Source organism: Spodoptera frugiperda, chromosome 4, assembly GCF_023101765.2.
Source record: "Spodoptera frugiperda isolate SF20-4 chromosome 4, AGI-APGP_CSIRO_Sfru_2.0, whole genome shotgun sequence".
Taxonomy (NCBI): Eukaryota; Metazoa; Arthropoda; class Insecta; order Lepidoptera; family Noctuidae; genus Spodoptera; species Spodoptera frugiperda.
This window is the reverse complement of record NC_064215.1, coordinates 6,045,575-6,063,368: the sequence shown is the minus strand read 5'-3', so window position 1 is coordinate 6,063,368 and position 17,794 is coordinate 6,045,575. Positions and strand designations below refer to the sequence as shown.

At 35.7% G+C, this 17,794-nt stretch overlaps 3 protein-coding genes across 3 annotated transcripts; all 3 read right to left on the bottom strand.

Moving 5' to 3' along the window:
- Positions 1-4,727: 4,727 nt before the first annotated feature.
- Positions 4,728-5,454, bottom strand: LOC118272879 (cuticle protein 16.5). The gene is made up of 2 exons (XM_035589595.2): positions 5,287-5,454; positions 4,728-5,194 (listed from the first exon to the last, which is right to left on the bottom strand). The coding sequence occupies exons 1-2, from the start codon at positions 5,296-5,298 to the stop codon at positions 4,790-4,792; spliced, it is 417 nt and encodes a 138-aa protein (XP_035445488.1). The 5' UTR covers positions 5,299-5,454; the 3' UTR covers positions 4,728-4,789.
- A 3,800-nt stretch (positions 5,455-9,254) lies between these two features.
- LOC118274336 (uncharacterized) lies at positions 9,255-11,066 on the bottom strand. The gene is made up of 2 exons (XM_050708023.1): positions 10,903-11,066; positions 9,255-10,817 (listed from the first exon to the last, which is right to left on the bottom strand). The coding sequence occupies exons 1-2, from the start codon at positions 10,912-10,914 to the stop codon at positions 9,357-9,359; spliced, it is 1,473 nt and encodes a 490-aa protein (XP_050563980.1). The 5' UTR covers positions 10,915-11,066; the 3' UTR covers positions 9,255-9,356.
- Positions 11,067-16,525: 5,459 nt separating this feature from the next.
- Positions 16,526-17,361, bottom strand: LOC118273869 (cuticle protein 63-like). Its single transcript, XM_035591040.2, has 2 exons — positions 17,219-17,361; positions 16,526-16,882 (listed from the first exon to the last, which is right to left on the bottom strand). Exons 1-2 carry the CDS (start codon positions 17,228-17,230, stop codon positions 16,610-16,612), a joined length of 285 nt encoding a protein of 94 aa, XP_035446933.1. The 5' UTR covers positions 17,231-17,361; the 3' UTR covers positions 16,526-16,609.
- Between the last annotated feature and the right edge of the window lie 433 nt (positions 17,362-17,794).

Genomic DNA, 17,794 nt, shown 5'->3' with positions numbered 1-17,794 from the left:
ACAGATAATGAATTCAAACTAATCATTAAGAAAGACAACAATCGCTTGGACATTATTTATGAAGCAAACACGACACGAAATGACTGTACATTTTATTGTAACGAGACATTTTGCATTTATATGCATAACAGATTTATCAATATCCGCGGGACTTATTGACGGTAGATTATAATACGAACGGTTAGTATTTACAATACTACACTATTATCATGAGCTCAACTGCGAGAAAGTACTTATTTGAAGTATTTGATGAAAATTTGCCAATAGCAATTTCGTTTGTTTTTCTTAGAACAGCAAACTTTTCTGGTTTCTTAGAAAATATTATCCTATTGAATTACCCTTCTGTTTTACTTTGAGTATCCCATGGCTATAGTAACAAAAACTAACCATTAATTTGAAACGACTCTATACTTCCTCTAATAAAGTAGATTTTTTTGAGGTTCACTGGGATTTTCTCGATGTATATCTACATACATATATACTAGATATGAGTTTTGGTACTGATTTCCAAACAGTTATTATTTACTTTGATTAATCAATATAAAGAACTAGTATTTTATGTGTATAGAAAAAAGATAATAATAAGATCACACCTTTTGGTTTCCAAGTGAGTACTTAAGCAAGAAACTTTTTGCGACGGAATATTACTCTACCGGGTGACTGGAGGCCCAATTCCCAAATATCACTAATCCCCAAATCCCCGACCCCTAAAAGTCCATTAACACGTTTATAACTCCACACTGGTCGGTATGGGTGTTCATGGGCGGCACTGATTGTTTACCATCAGACGATCCGTCCGCTCATTTGCTGCCCGTACCATAAAAATACTGTTTTTCCTAACTGAGAAATCAAAACTGATATCTGAATATGAGACGGTAAATCAAGTTTGTATGTATTATGTTTATTTACGATAGACACAAAAATATTACATTAAATTCAATCTAAGTAGTGACTTAGTTAAACTAAAAGTCCGTCACTTTCCTGGTTCTAATAAAATAACCAACAATCAATTCAATTAAGGGCGGAATCGCCGATTCTCATTGCGAATCGACGATTCGATGACGACAATTTAATTGTTTTAAGAATCGACGCCTTTGTAAGATATTTATACTTTTTATTGCTCAGTATTTTGCAAAAGGTAAAGATTTTCGCGGCCTCCGTTCTAATACAATGAAAAGGTTCTAAGAATGATTTCTTATTGTTCACCCTGTTGTTTAAATTTTCTTTCCCTAGAATCTTTTCATTTTGTAAACATGTTTTTCTTATATTTTTTTGGTGTAATGGGTGCAAGTTCGAGCTCAAGTTATGCTGGGTTTATCCATACGAGAGGAACGGTATTGATAGTAAAGGTTTTACAATAGTTTTCAATGCAACATGTTATCATCATAATAATCAAAGTCTACTAAACTAAATTATCTCTTTAGAGTAGAATATCAGACCCCAAAATACAATAGGGATAATAACACACTTAGGTAAAAGAGTGTTCTGTAACTCCATTAAACTATGTAGTATATTACAGCTCTATATAATATATATGAAATAGTACAAATGAAAGATCAATTATGTAAATATCAATTGTTGAATTAGTTCACGGATGAAGGACGCCCTCGATATTATGCGAGTGAACAGAATCACTATGTATGGATCGAATCGTAATTGCTAAGCGCGTCACTAGTCCATCTCATTAGTATTCAAACATGTACCTGACGACACACGGTGAGTACGGAGAAATGGTGTTGCGAACGGATAAACCTTAAATCACTTATTGTATTAGCGATTATATTTTATGTGTAAGTTTTAATAAACACTGTTTAAATAATTAAATAAACTTATTTGTTTAATTTTACAACATTGTAAGTAAATTCAAATTCGTTGGTACTGACAAATATTATGTAATTAAAGTCAGTTATTTTTAAACTATTCAATACTACAGTAATTAGGTTTCATACTAATTCAGATTTTAAAGACTCATGTTGGTTACCTTTTCCACCTCGTCTGCCCACAAGGTGGACAGACGACATCGCAAGGTTGTAGGGAGCCGCTGGACACCCATTCGTGCGCAAGTATGGCTCACACTTAATCTGTTGTCCTCTATGTTATATGTGTGTACATAAAATGATTAATAAATTAATTAATACCTTCTTCTACTAATTATAATTGGACTTTTGAAACGTCAAATTGATTTATCCGTCACTCTAAAAGGAACAAATAAAGTTTACTTAATCATAAATATTTACATATTTCGTAGTACATATTAACATTCTAGTTACTACAACGACACGCTCACTATTCGTAAGTACCTACGTTAAACACAACATTACAGAAGTAACTAAAACTCAAAGTGTGAGCTTTAAATTGGTATACACAAAGGAAAACTAAGGAGGTCCCGTTTCCAAAGCGGCACGTGTTTCGCAAATGGCAAAGAATGAAGAAAAGTTAACGAAACACATTTCAATACACGTGACACTCAGCGAGATTGAGAACGAATTGTCATTGTTTTTATTAAATTTGTTTTTATTGGACCGCAAGAAGAAAATCTTCCACCTTCAGCCCACGTTCAGTCGTTCCGACCTGATAAACGTAAAAACTTACGTAGCACTATGCCTTTTATTTACTGTTAGGGTATCGTACAGTATCGTAGGGGTGTACATAATGCAAGCATGTTTCTTCAAATATAAATAGTAAATTATGTGGTATTAGTCGTCATCATAATTTGTATTTCAATAGGTAATATGTGGAAAATGTGGTGGGTATTACATTGGTTTGGTTTTGTATACTTTACTGATTGGTAATACATATGTATAATTACAATGAAGTACGGTTTCTTTTGTAAAATAAAATAAAAATGTTACACTTTCTTTTTGACGTGAGTCTAATTTCATGCGAGGTTATTAGGTACAGTATTTAAAATTAAGGTTTTCTACATATCGATATATTATTGAGAATTTATCTATAGCAAACTTTAACTAGAGAAGATTTTTGGTACAGTAGTGAGCTATCACTGGGTTTGATCATACAAAATTTCGAGATTTAAAATATTTTATCAAATCGAAAACGAGGTAGCTTACTGTACGTTAGGAATACTTATTACACAAACTCAGGTGCGACACGAATTTAGTGAGCAGAACTAAAATTTTCCAAACTCCTTACAAAATGAAACCTAAATCCTACTTCCAAATGAAAGATTAAAGAAGAACTTTCCACTTATAAAGAAACTAGGTTGTGTACTTTTCACAATTTAGGATTACTAACAAGCCCACACGTACTTACTTTAACAAATTTCTTGGCGTAGGACTCTCAATATTAGTGGTAATGTATTTTCATTTTAATTTTATGTTTAATCTTAATATTGTAAGCTTACAGTAACACGTTTTGTTTGACTTGTGTACCTTGATTTCATTATTTCCACGAAAGTTGAACTTGTGACATTTGTAAATACTAAGTTATTACAAACTTTACCAGACTCAATCTATGAAAATCTTTTATAATATTGTATTGTAATTTCGTCTCATTCATGTCTACATTACTATAAAATTTCTTTTTTTTTTTTCAATATGTACACAGAATATTTACCGAGAGAACTAGACCGGTCAACTATTCCTTTGTGAGTGTGTAGTGGAAAAAAATATAGTGTAGACTGTGCGCCGACAAGTTTAGATACAGTTAGCGGACTAAGTGGCATTTTCAAAAGCCGCTACTCATTTATTATACCACTATAAGTATGAGACGTTTCTATCCAAAGTGAAAAATATAAAAATTGTTCAAGCATGTGACTGGATTTGTCTCCAAAGATAATACCACTCTTAATTTAATTCCAGTAAATTTCTTTCACCAACCATTTAGAAGACAAGCAATAAAATACTCTTTTTTATTGACAAACCCTCTTGAATTACAAATCGTTACGGAAATACTTAAATATTATGCTTGCACAATAAAAAGTACTTTTTTTCTTGAACGAACGTTTGTAGAATCTGAATCACTAAAAAAGGATCACTTAGGTTGTTCAGACATCTGTGTGGGTGTCTAAGAAACTGAAGTACTACGCAGTTGAACTTCCTCGTCAACAGTCTTATAAAGGAAAGCCTTCAAGAAATTCCGTCGTTTTGGTTACCATTCTATTCAATGCCTAAAATTATGATAATGTTCTTACCATTTTATTCTAATCTTTTCAAGGAACTGAAATCGATACTGCGAAGACTTAGAAACAAATATATTTTTTCTGTGATTACGTACTTAGATATGTTTATCAAAATATTATCGCTTTATACAGAAATAGGCCACAAATTTCCCTCTTTGTTTATGGCTTCTTTATGTAACTCGTACCGAGTTTTGTACATAGCCAAATTACTTCTGCCAAGGACTGTGGGAAAACTTCCTTGAAACTAAACACACGACTTTGATCACGCACAATAACATGCGCAACTAACTGCTTGTATGGTTTGATGGTGACAAGATTTTTGACAATGAGTTGACAGTCATAACCAAAATAATGTTACTCTGTAATGTAAGGAATGCTTTGTCTGTTCACAAAGTTATGAAATTCCATACAAAAGCAGTTGGCTAGACTATTAATACATCGGTGGAAAACTACCTACTTCTTAGATTTACGAGTATATTGTAAAACTATAATATAAAGTTTTTCAAGTCGTCATAGCAAACATTTCATTAGTCAAATATTTATACGTTTGCCGCGCTGTTATTAAACAAATAATAAAAAAAGACACAAGTATGTAATAGATATGTATTCTTCAGTACAAAAAATGGGCTAAGATTCAGTCATCATCACAGTTTACTTAAGGGCAACAAAGGGAGCAGAGGGAGCGAAGTAAGGAGCGGCAGCATACCGGGCGAAAGCGGGGGCTACTGGGGCGGGGGCAGCTACGTAGGAGGCGTAGGGAGCAGCGACGGGAGCCACGACACGAGCCGCTGCTGGGGCGACAGCATAAGGAGCAGCAACGTAAGGGGCAGGAGCTGCCACTAATGGGGCAGGGGCAGCGACGACTGGAGCAGGGGCAGCGACCAAAGGAGCAGCGGCGGCGTACACTCCGTTGTAGTTCCTGGCGACGTATTGAGAGCTGGAGGCTGTGACGAAGGGAGCTGGAGCAGCCACCACGGGCGCTGCAGCTACAAGGGGAGCCGCCACTGCGACACCGGGCTTGGCGTAAGCCAGGGCCAGGGTGGCGAGGAAGAATACCTGAAAAAGAATATAAATTTATTAGTAATTCGATTTACCAACTTTTTGAAAAATAACTTAATAACTTAAATGGTTATTTTCCAAATACTCACAATCTTGTACATTTTGTTAGGTTTGGTTGTGTCTGTCTGTTGAACAGAAGATGTGAGTGTGATGTCTGAAGTTTGGTGACATTACCTTTTATACTGTACCGAAGTAAGATTCACCTTGTGTTGTGTTTCGTCACCGATTGCAATGTCTCAATGGCTCGTTAGACGCTGGGCACGCAACGGGGACGAGACGTTACGACAGTAAAGCTGGACAGACTGATAACATTATTGCACGAGTACTACACTTTTGGGCATTACCTTCAAAATAAATATATTACAAATCAATGATGTTATGATGAAACCATTATAATTGACATTAACGGTTCGTGGAAAATTGATTTTCTCTAATATTGTTTTCATAAATAGCGAGATGTAGGTGTTTCAAACAACATTGTTACGTAGTGATTTTATTTCACCTTCTACGTCTAATTAGATCCAAGAATTTGATAACGTTGTATCCTCGAAAAAATGTATTTTTGGCTCCTATTATTAAAAAAATCTAAATATATTGTATTAATCTAGTAGTCAAAAGCGATATTTTGGTCCTTTTTCATAATATTTAAACTCAATCTAGTTAAAAATTCATTATGCGGAATCACGTAAATAAAAACTCGTAGCAAATCATGTTTGTGCTACGAAAATATTCATAACAGATGCTACGCTCATCTCAGTGCTACGAATCTTGCTACGAAGCAGACGAATCGTTGTTATCTCCATGACGCATCGTAGACGATCTTCGCGTCACGTCCGTACAAACAAATTATATCGTCTTCGTCATAACATACGTTCCCTTGTAGTTCACGTCAATAACAATGTTATGACAATTGATATTATATCTTCATTTTATCAGATGTGTGTTGTTATTTTTGCGAACATAAATAAGTTTTCTTTTGTGTGTTATTTGTGGTTTGTATTAATGTAATACAATGCTATTGTGGGTATTGTATTTTTAGATATCGAATAATCAATTAAACTTGTTGATATTTAGTTGTATATTTTATTTGGAGTGAAACTGATTGAAAGTATTGAAGTAATACTTAACGTTAAAAATTATTATATACTGAGTGATATAATTTTGAAACCGTACAATTTCGTTAAACATATACTGTATGGTTTAGGTAGGTATTGATTCCAGCTATCACTATCCTTCACTGAATGGTGCACTATTTACTGGACAACCTGTAAGAATATTTCAGCTCATTTCTGCTTCGGTCTTTGTAATTAGGATTTTTATTATTATAAGAGGTTTCTACAAACGTGAGTATTGTCTAGGTGAAGTCAAAACCATACCTAATTAAATGACGAAGTTATATGAACAGATGCATGAAAGTGATGGAAGCTGAAGAAGTATACAATGATTGTAGAAGATGACCTATATCATAGTCTATCTCCTCTATGTGACAAGGACCTTTTATGTACTTTAGTAGGAACACCTTCCTTCCATTTAAAACAATTTATTCAGTTAGTTAATAAGGGTATAACTATATACAAAGAGTACAAGAAGAAGCTTTTAAATATGTAATCCTCTTTCCGCGAGTTTGCTACTAGCTGTAAACTTAAATGGAAAACTAAACGACATTAGACTGTACGAGTAATACATACTTCTGCCAACAATATATTTTCTTGAATAAATTCAAAAGGTCACGTAATAGAAACCCTTGTTACATTATTATTCTATATTCTCTTCCAAGATAGTTATTTCTTAAGTCCTATTATATACTATGAACATTTACCATGTCCCTATTTCCGTCGCAAAGATCAAACGGGAATGTCATCGCTCGAGATAACTGGCAATTAGTATTTTTATTCCATAGAATGTTGTATGTTCATACACTCGTATGTCCGATATATTCTTGTCTGTTTTAATAATATAGGATTATATTTTAGTCATTTCATAAATAGATGTACTTATTTACATAGATCTGATCACTGGGTAGGAGTTGATTAAGTGGTAAAGTGGAGGTTAATGTTATATGTTAACTTCTTTTTTCTACGACTTGTTTCAGTTATAAAATCTCCTTTTTTACCATTCCCTAAGAATTAATCATATTCCTAAACTTTAGGGTGCTTTTTCACCCGAGATGTGCTATGTAGTTATGCAATGAAACTATGTGACCGTTTCCACTGATACAAGATGCGAGTAAGATGTGCTACGAAAATGCGTCGCCGCAAAGTAGCTGTACAAGGGTGACGCGCAGCTGGAGTATGTGATGTCTCAATAGTTGGGAGGCCATCCATAGCACAAAATCCATAGAAAAAGTAATGACATTATTTAAAGAACAATCCACGTGGCTCTAAATAGTACCTGTTATATATAAATAATAATATGAGTGTTATTCTTAAACCACCGGCCTAAGGATTCAAATGTAATTTGGAGTAAGGATAGCCATAGTCCGAAATCGTGGTATAATTTTTATTCCGATCGTATAGTAAAATAAATTATGAATATTATACAAGGCAGTCTCATATGGCGACTTATGTTCCAAATCCCGTTTTGATGTATTCGTATTTAGGAAATTAGGTTCGAGTGTTGGTAACGCACGATTTTGTTACCTCTACTGAATACTAAGTGACACTTACCTTCGACTACGTTAAGTAGTACCTACACAGTATTTGACAATACAGTCTGTAATAGTATTTTATTTTTCTATTGACTTATTCTCTAAGATTTTAACCAGTACCCGTTTTTATCAGTAGTCGCACTTGCCATTCTTTGATCTACAACATATTTAAACTCAATTTCATTATTAAAATACTTTTCGAGAATATAGCTCTTATGGATCATGTCAGTCTATCCATTGAGTGAGTCGGTATTCTATGACATGTGAGTATAACATCCTCGGTGGACCGACCCATAAGATGTGGCTAAATAGTTGCTAGCCATAACAACACAACAGCATATTACAAGTTTATAGTTCTGGGTCTAGTAATAATTTAAATTTTGATCTGAGATTACAATAAAGTAACATAATAACGCGACAGGATAATTACAGGTATTTATAGTTCTGAGATTAGATTATGAATCATTTTAGTTTTGTGGCATAAATAAGTAATCATGGTGTTCTTTGTCACAGTCATTGGAGTCTATAAAATGGATACTTAGCTTCGTTTCTAGAACAATATAAATAACTGACAGCCATTTAGTTACTTTTGGGAATTAAATCAGGATAAATTTTCTGAAAAAACTGCCATTTACATGCTAAGTAATACTGGAATTACATAAGTTTCAGTATTTATAGGAAATGTAACCTTATACAGAATTTATTATGTACAATTGGTACATTTGACATATTACCCATCTCATGTTGCGTGGTAGTGAATACACTTTACGCTCACATAGCATTTTATCGTCAAGTATCTGAAGCACGTCGTCATTTTCCACTTAATGCACCACGTATTATGTAGCACGTACGCTGAGATATTTTAAACTTACATTGTAAAGAATGAGAGTTGTGAATCGATTGTCACTTATTAGTTTTATGTAGGTACCGTACCTATAAATAGACTATATTCTAGAGTAATCATCAGATTAATGAGTTCTACATTGTGTCATTGATTTTTACTTCGAATTAATTTCATTAGTATATGACATTATATTTTACATATAATTAATAAATTGACGTTCAGGTTTTAAAAAAAAAAATGTTACGAAATTGGCAAAAAAATTTATACGTGAGGCAATAGCGTTACGTTGCCATTTTAATGTATGATAAACATACCCAAATATATAACTTAATATTTCGAGTGCATCACTATGTCGCATAACATAATAATAAATTCATGGAAAACCCCTTGCTTGTCATGCAAATGTCACTTTCGTTACACTACTTTATAGGTCCAGTGTCATTGGCAAAGCGTGCACGTCTCCCAAGCATCAGTTGTGCAACTAATAAATGTCTAGTTGGCCTAGACCGAGACTATTAACGATGCAACGACATAGAAAATGTGCGTCAGTAATTAAAACAAACATATACAAAAGTATAAATATAGATCTATATTCTTTCACTCATAACCATAATTATTTACATAGTGCAGTTTTATTAACAAGTGTAGAAATTGACTAATTAATATTATTATACTCTAGGTGGCTTGGTGTTGGGCCGAGGGAACGGGCTTGATGTAGCGACTTCGATGTCTCTAGCATTAGCACGCAGATTCTGGGAACGAAGTTTCTTTATCTTTACCACACGAACAGGTCGCTTCACTGCACTCACAGGTCTCACGATGATTTTAGCACTCGATGCCGGTACATAGGAATAGATGTGCTTCACAACTTTCACGTGTGCATGGGTGTGGTGCAGTGGTGGAGGGCTGACGTAAGCCAACGGAACTTTAACGATTTCTACTGAAGTTTTCAGCTTTTGAGGCCTAGCTTTATGCTGCGGCCAGGGTTGTTGAGGTGCTTGGTACACGGGACGGGGATGCTGTGGTGCCTGGGGCTGGTATTGTGGGTGAGGTTGCTGTGGTTGTGGTAAATGGTTAAATTGTGGCCGTGGTTGCTGAGGCTGTGGCAATGGTTGATATTGCGGGTGTGGTTGTTGAGGGGGGAATTGTCCCTGAGGCCTCTGTTGCGGGAACTGTGGTGGGAACTGTCCCTGAGGTCTCTGTTGTGGGAACTGTGGTTGTTGTGGCTGGAATTGAGGACGTGGTTGCTGCTGCGGGAACTGTCCTTGTGGACGCTGCTGCGGAAACTGTCCTTGTGGTTGCTGCGGCTGAAATTGTGGCCTTGATTGCTGCTGTGGAAACTGGCCTTGAGGTTGTTGTGGCTGGAATTGTGGTCGAGGCTGCGGTTGGAACTGAGGACGCGGTTGATTTGGTGGAAATTGTTGATTAGGTGGGAACTGAGTGCTTTCTGGAGATGAAGGTACTCCATACTGATTGAAGTTCACGTCTTCATTGGAGGGTAGTGCTTGTTGCACAAAATTATCATCGCTGCTCGATGTCAGAGGTGTAGTTTGTTCGGGCTCCGGTGTTGTTGTTGCCTCGGTTTGTGTTGTGGACTGAGGAGTTGTCGGTTCCTTCTTATTCTCATCAGGTGCACTAGTTGGCTGTTCTTGAGGGATAAAGCCAAAATTCGGTGGAAATCCGAACGGATAGGGCGGTAGCAATATGGTTGCGACGGGTGCGGCAGCGTGGGCGGTGGCAACCGCTATTGCTACATTGGGGTTTACTGGAGCTGGTTGCGTCGGTTGTGGGTTCACAGGGACAGGAACTTCTTGTGTAGGTTGCACAAATACTGTTGGTGCAGGTGCAACTGGAATCACTGGCTGTAGAGGTGGAGGTGCCACGGGAGCAACATGAGCTACGGGAGCTACGGCAGGAACATGAGCTACGGGTGCAACGGGAGCTACCACTTGAGGTACAATCAAACGGTTGAAGGTCCTTTGAAAGTATTGTGAGCTAGCAGCAGTGACTACTGGAGCACCAGCTATGGGAGCAGGTCCTATAGCACCCACAGGCGCTAAATGTGCTAGCCCATCGCCATGCACCCCCGAGCTTCTCACCAATCCACACAACGACGATATGAGTAATACCTGTAACAAAAACATCTATTGTACAAAAAGTCAATCGAAATGTCATGCTTTTTCATATTTTTATCAAAATTTAATATCACTTTACCGTTCGGATCATTTTGAAGGCCCCCTGTCCTGGCCGCTTTTGATATTATAATGCGGGCGTTAGAATAATGGACCCCCTCTTTTATATAGGTGTAACAAATTTTGCATCGTGGTGAGGCAATGAAGTGGATGTCGCGGAATACCTAATGGTACAATGGGTAAGGACACGGACCTTGATGGCTACAAAAATCGTATTGAAAACGTCGAGGGAATAATAACGATGGGCCATTGGGAAAGTACCGACGGACACCACAACACTTGTAATATCGTATTTGCCTAGTTATCGCTGCCACTAACCTAGTTAAGGTTGCTTAATTGACATATTTGACAAACTGACAAACAGAAGTTGATATAACCGATCAGCTTTCTTAAAGTTCTTAAGGTAATCCAGTGCGGATTAGACACAGTGCATGCGAGTGTTCGTATCGTTGGACGGTTGTCTACTAAATGCTGTGAACCTATGAAATGCAGGTGGTTATCCTTATTAAGAGGAAAATTAATCGAAACATTTTCTCACGTTCCATGAAGGTAATTATTCTGTGCCGTGATTGTACTATTTCGTGCCAGTTCAAATGAACGTTTCTTTGTTGTAAATTTTCTTTAATGTGATCATTTTGTATGTTACAAAACAATTACTTACAGTATACTAGCTTCTGCTAGCGGCGGCGCCAGCGTTTTTGTAGAATTAAAAGCCTATGTGTTATTACAGACCATAATCCTTGTTCCAAATTTCATCTCGATTCCTTCCGCCGTTTAGACGTAAAGGAATAACAAACAAAATACATACATACTTTCTCAAGTATGATATTAGTAGGATACCTCATAATATAACTTATACTTTAACATTTTTATAGTATATAAGGTTAACACTCATAGCTGTAGTTACTTAATGCCCAACTCATTAATCGAATCCGAAACTACTCGATAATGGCTCTAACAATAACTTATACTGCAAGATAGTCAAGGAGGTACTAAGATTATTATTTACGTACTTTTTTTCTTTTGAATTATTTGTTAAAGAAATGTACTTACGGACATATAACATGTTTTCCTTTCAAAAGTTATCAAATTTGGAGCAGGTTTTGCGTACTACGGAGTATGGTAGCACGTAGTATCACGTGTTATAAACCAGTGGGTGTCGAGTAATGTACATAGCTTAAATGTGTGACGGAAAAGTATAAAGGAGTTATATTTGTCGCACTTGTATAAAAGCGGCTTAAAATTAGGCCTTTGACAAATACTTCTTATATGTATTCAGTTTAGCAGGTCACTCTTCAGTGACGTCTATGTAAGACTACTTTCGTCAAAAGTAGATTTTTGCAATTATTCCTGCAAAATAACTTGACTGCACGGTTGAGGTAGTGTGGTGGCTAAGCAACGTGTCGCGGGTTCGATTCCCGCATGAAGCAACTCTTTGTGTGATCTACAAATTATTGTTCCGGGTCTGGGTGTCACCATTATGTGAGGTGACAATCCTAATGCGGTGCAAAGTTTAATGTTGTACTTTAACATCCTGGTCCTATAGAAAAACTATGAAAGATAAATAGTTAGTCAGAAACTTACAAATTCTATAAACGGGTTTACAACTAAGAATGGAGTATCACTCTAAGTGGACTCTGCAAAATGAATTGTAGTCACTTAATGTAAATTACTGTTATTCAACTGTCAAGTAATTGGGGAAAGGCCAGGTAATATTTTTTTAAATATCATAGGCAAATGTGTGTTATTTTATTTCATTCAATCAATAGAAAAGTGCGTGAGCCACGAGCCACCCCAAACTACGTAGGTACTATTATTGAGAACCAGAAAATAGGAAAGAAAATAAACAATAGGTATCACTCGTCCATTGAGGCAGTACAAGTACTTGAAAATTTGTAAACAAAGATGCTACCCACACCGCGTGGGTAGAAACACAACCACGGGGAATACAGACCTCAATAACAGAGGGTTCCGTAAAACATGACCGAAAAGTTTCTATACTTACACCATAATAGACAAACATAAAACAAAAGACTATGGAAAATAATTTCATTGAAATTTTTAGGTAGAAAATATCTGTTTAGAAAATTAGGAGCTCCTTGTAATTATTTCAAGGTCAAGCATCGTTGTTTACTTGTATTGTTGTTTATTAGTTGAAATACTTTGGAATGGTGTAGAGTGGGTCCATAATTGTGACAAATACTGTATTTTCTAACACAAATGGATGCAATAAATACTTGAATAGGTACGTTGGTATGAGTCATGATATTTCAGTATCGAGAACAAAATTATGTCCCAATTGCTGCTATTGGAATTTCTTCCTACAGACCTGTGGTAGAAAAAGTAAATATTAAATCTTACGATATGAGACACTGTGATATTTCAATATTTTTTGTATATGGAACATTTGTGTACGTGTACCTATTTTTAAAAATATGTCAGAAAAACAGAAAACATTAACACTACGAAAAAAGAGAATATGTTAGTTTAAATCATCAATTTACCAATTAAAATTACTTGTTTATTTACAAGATTGCGCCTGACATAATAAGTATACTAACACGCTCATAAGTAACAACAAACTAATTTTCAAATAGGTTTACAACCACGACTCTTATTCTTTTATTCTCCAAATGATGAACAGAGATAGAGAGAAAAAACTCTTTTACATTCAAGGCATTTTCTCTCCCTGTCTCCCTCTGTCAGTCAATCTAATAATTATGAAAGATGGAAGAGTCTTTACTCAATTAGGTACGTTGATTATCTAGGTACAGTTCCAAATCTTTTCAGTCTTTAGTAAATTAGTAAATACTTATCCTTCTAACTTTGTTACTTTATTATGATTTTCTTAAATGCATTTTTTAAATAATATATTCAAGTTTTAATGATAAACGATCACCATCAGTCTTTACCTATATTTTACAACGCCTGCTCTCAATCTAATAGACTTTACACTGTTTCAAGTATTTGAAAGCAATAGCCAACAGGCGCTGCGTTACAAACCAAAACATACGTATACACCTATTGGCATTGAAACAAAAACAAACTTTATGTATATGGCTTCTTGACCGAAATTTAAATATACGTAAACGTAATTAACAGTTAAGGTACCTAAATTGTAAAGTAGTAAAGTTGTTAAACAGTTACAACAAACAAATAAATATATTATTGGGTAGGTTTCTACTAAGTAAAAAACGTTAGTTAATGGTTATATTATATCAAATAATTATAGCACCTTCATTTGGTCCATCGCACATCTCCATCACACAAAGGTTTGTATTTTCATCAGTGACACTAGTTCATCTTTTTTTTCTGTCAAATAAGTAGGTATCACGCAATAGTCTAAGTAAGTTGTTAACAATGTGATATCTAATAAAGTCATAAAATTATTAATTTTATTAAAAAAAATATCTACCATAACGTTTCGTGCTGGTTGCCGACTTTCTCAATTATTATATTACCAGTAATTAACATCAATCCAGGAATAACAGATATCGTTAGGTAACATTTTTCAACTACCTAAGTCCTTAGGTATAACCTTTGTTGACATCTTTTACTATATGCGTCTAATATGTACTAGTTGATATGTATGTCACACTCTCGAAAGGGATATTCCGGCTATGTATAAGAATACGAGATAACCTAGACCTGTTTTTTACAACAAAACAAGTGGAATCCCGAAGTCCTTCAAAAGACCTTGTGCCAATAACATTAATTCAAAGACTCAATAAGTGCCTACTGAAAAAAGCCTTGCCGTCGAACAAATAATTCAATTACGAAGACGAACATCAATACGTATCTTCATTTTATTGTGAGGCAATTTGATAAATTAATTTCTATATTGCTTTGATTTCTTTATGTTGAAAATTTGTATACTCTCCTCATAATGAATACCATCTATCACGTACGGTTAAGCAGAATTTTAAGTATCCACTTTTCTTTCTAACAGCCATTTTTTTTTGCTTCGTCTTATCTAATTGGATGCGAATTTCAATATATCCAAATATCAGAGCTATCGAAACAAACAAACGCTGGTGTTGAACACGTACCTTCTCACTTATTTCGCAATTTAAAATCACTCTTACGAACATATGAACAATGAGAGTCTTATGTTCTTGATAGATTTTCTTCTCTATAGAAAATTATAAGTAAAACTTGACACTACTGGAGGATTTCTGTCATTTCGCGTGAGTAAACTAAACGATCTTTTCAATGAAATAAGTTAAAACATTGTCTTGTACCTAAGTTAGAATATCGTGCATCCTGCTTTTTCCATCTTCATTTGTTTTTTTGGTAATAATTTAGACGGTAGACCTATTTAATAAGAAGTCACTAAAGAACAAAACGTTCTCTTCTAAACATAGGCCATGTTTGGTAGATAACGTTTGAAATGAGTACGCAGTTCTCATCACATCATCATCACTTCACACATCACATCCACAGCCTATAAGTTGCTACTTTAAACCTTCTCCGTGCGAGAAGGTCAGCAGTCACCAGGCTTGCTGACTGCATTAGTCACCACGCTTGCTCAATGCGGGTTGTCGATTTTAAACTTATAATTAGAAATAATAAGCCCAGGTTTCCTCACGACATTTTCCTTGTTTGTCAGTGGTGTCTAAATAATCTTAGCAAGTACATATAACTCGGAAAAAAACATATTTATTGGTACTTGCCGTTTCGCCTTTTCAAACTCGAACCCTCACGCATGAGGACCAAGAGTGTCTTAAACCTCCGGGCCATCACGACATTTTTCTCTCGTACATTATTTTAATTTAATTCCGCTAATTATATTAAGGGAAATAAATCCCAATAACACTTTCTTTGACTCAAAGAAGCACCCTTAACAGAATTGCTTCTCGTTAGAACAAAACAAGGAAAATAAATATTTAGTAAATTGTTCAACACATGCGTGGCATAAAAATGTCAGAGATTCACGCCCGATTTCGTAAGATCCTTGAAAAAGTGTTATATCAGACTGCGATCACGTGTAACAAATTGGATCAACGTGTTTTTTTTTTTTTGTTTTAGACGCTTGAGAAACATAGGCAGTTCCACTTGCAACCACTCGACAAACGAGAATGTGAATAAAAAAATATGTATTTTATAAATTTTTCATACAAAAATGGTGGCAAGGATTCCTTTGTTGTGTTGTTTACACACTTTGCTCAATATACAGCGGCACGTCTACGCAGGTACCTACTAGTGATTCGCTGAAGTTTATTTTTGATTGAAATGTTCGATTTCAATAAGCCGCCTTTGAAGGCTCTACCAATTAATTTAGGTGCTCGTTTAGGTATTTATAAATGTCACGTGTTCTCTGCTACTTGAGTTAGTATTACTTGTAGGCAGCTAGTTATAAAATTATGTTTGTTTATACCTAACTTAATTGGATTTTACCTGTAGTACCTAGGTACTGTTTTAGTTATTTTAAATAGTATTGGAAAAATCCTTATTTATCTGAAGAGCTTTTAAAAAATATCAACGCCTAGGTATATCATTAACTAATATTGGACTTAGAGAAAGATATAGTACATAATCAATTATATAATATTATGTCCCATCTCCTCGTCCCATCGTCCTGTCTCCATCAAGATAAGTACCCCTCATTTTAGATTATTTTTACTTTCAATAGAAAAACACAAGAAAACTGTTCAAAACATCTTTAATTTATCAACAATTGGCTTTAAATCGTAATATCACAAGGGGATCACGGAGCGAGGTCAGTTGGTTTAGACGGCAACGATGGGGGCTGAAGCCACATAGGGAGAAGCTACGTAGGGGGCAGCTACGTAGGGCGCAGCGGCAGGTGCCACGTAGGCGGCAGGAGCAGCGACGTAGGAAGCAGGAGCAGCGACGTAGGCAGCCAGTCCACTGTTGATGCGGTGGTAGTACTGCGAGCTGGTTGCCGTGACAACCGCCGCTGGGGCCGCCGCTACCAAAGGTGCGCTCACCAAGGCGGGCTTGGCAGCAGAGATGGCGACTAGCGCGGCGAGGACAACAATCTAAAGAAAAAACGTGTGATTAGAAAATGTAATACACAGACAGAAATGGAAATGATAATAGTATGAAATGGGTAAGTATTGCAAGGTCTACTTGTTTACTTTTTCTCAAAGTAGCCTTGGGTTTTGTACTTGACAGACCTTGCAATAATTACGAAAAGTTTAGTAACTAAAGTTGTATTTACCATTTTTAAGGGACTAAGCCTAATTTTTAAGTCTTTGACTGCCAATAGAAATCTGTTGAAGGCAAATCCTCCGCTAACGTCGGTCATCAGTGACCCTCGTGGCGTTTAAAGTGTTAAGGGATATGATTATAATCAAAATAAATAAAATACTTACAAGTTTCATCATTTTGGTGGTTGGTTGGCTTGTACTGCTAGGACAGGACTCGTGCTGTTTGCCTGTCCGTCAGAACGTTTTATACGTCGCAAGCGCCGATGGTGTTGCAACTGGCCATCCTCGGCTACGTCTCTGGCATTGATCGACACGTGATCAGTGAGCCAAGTTTCGAGCTTAGGGATTCATCGGAATTCACGACAGTGTCCATAATTTATTGCAGTTGACTTGTACTTGTAAATCTTTCACTTGGAAGATTTAGATAAGGATATATATTTTTTTAATTTCATCAGGAAGTTGCTTATGATAGTTGGTTTTAGGAATGTGGTTTAATAAGTAATTCGAGTTATACATTTTCACGACACAATTACAAAATTGCTTATGTTTGATAATGATGTACAAATTAATGTCGGTGTGGGAAAGCAAAATTATCCTTATAATGATAATTGACTATTAGTCTAAGCAATTAGCATATCAATTTCCGCTATTTCTTGTAGTTCAAAATAAAAACCAATTATATAAAAAAAAAACGATTTCAAAATAAGTTCAGACACCCATAAAAATACCTTATTTCAACGA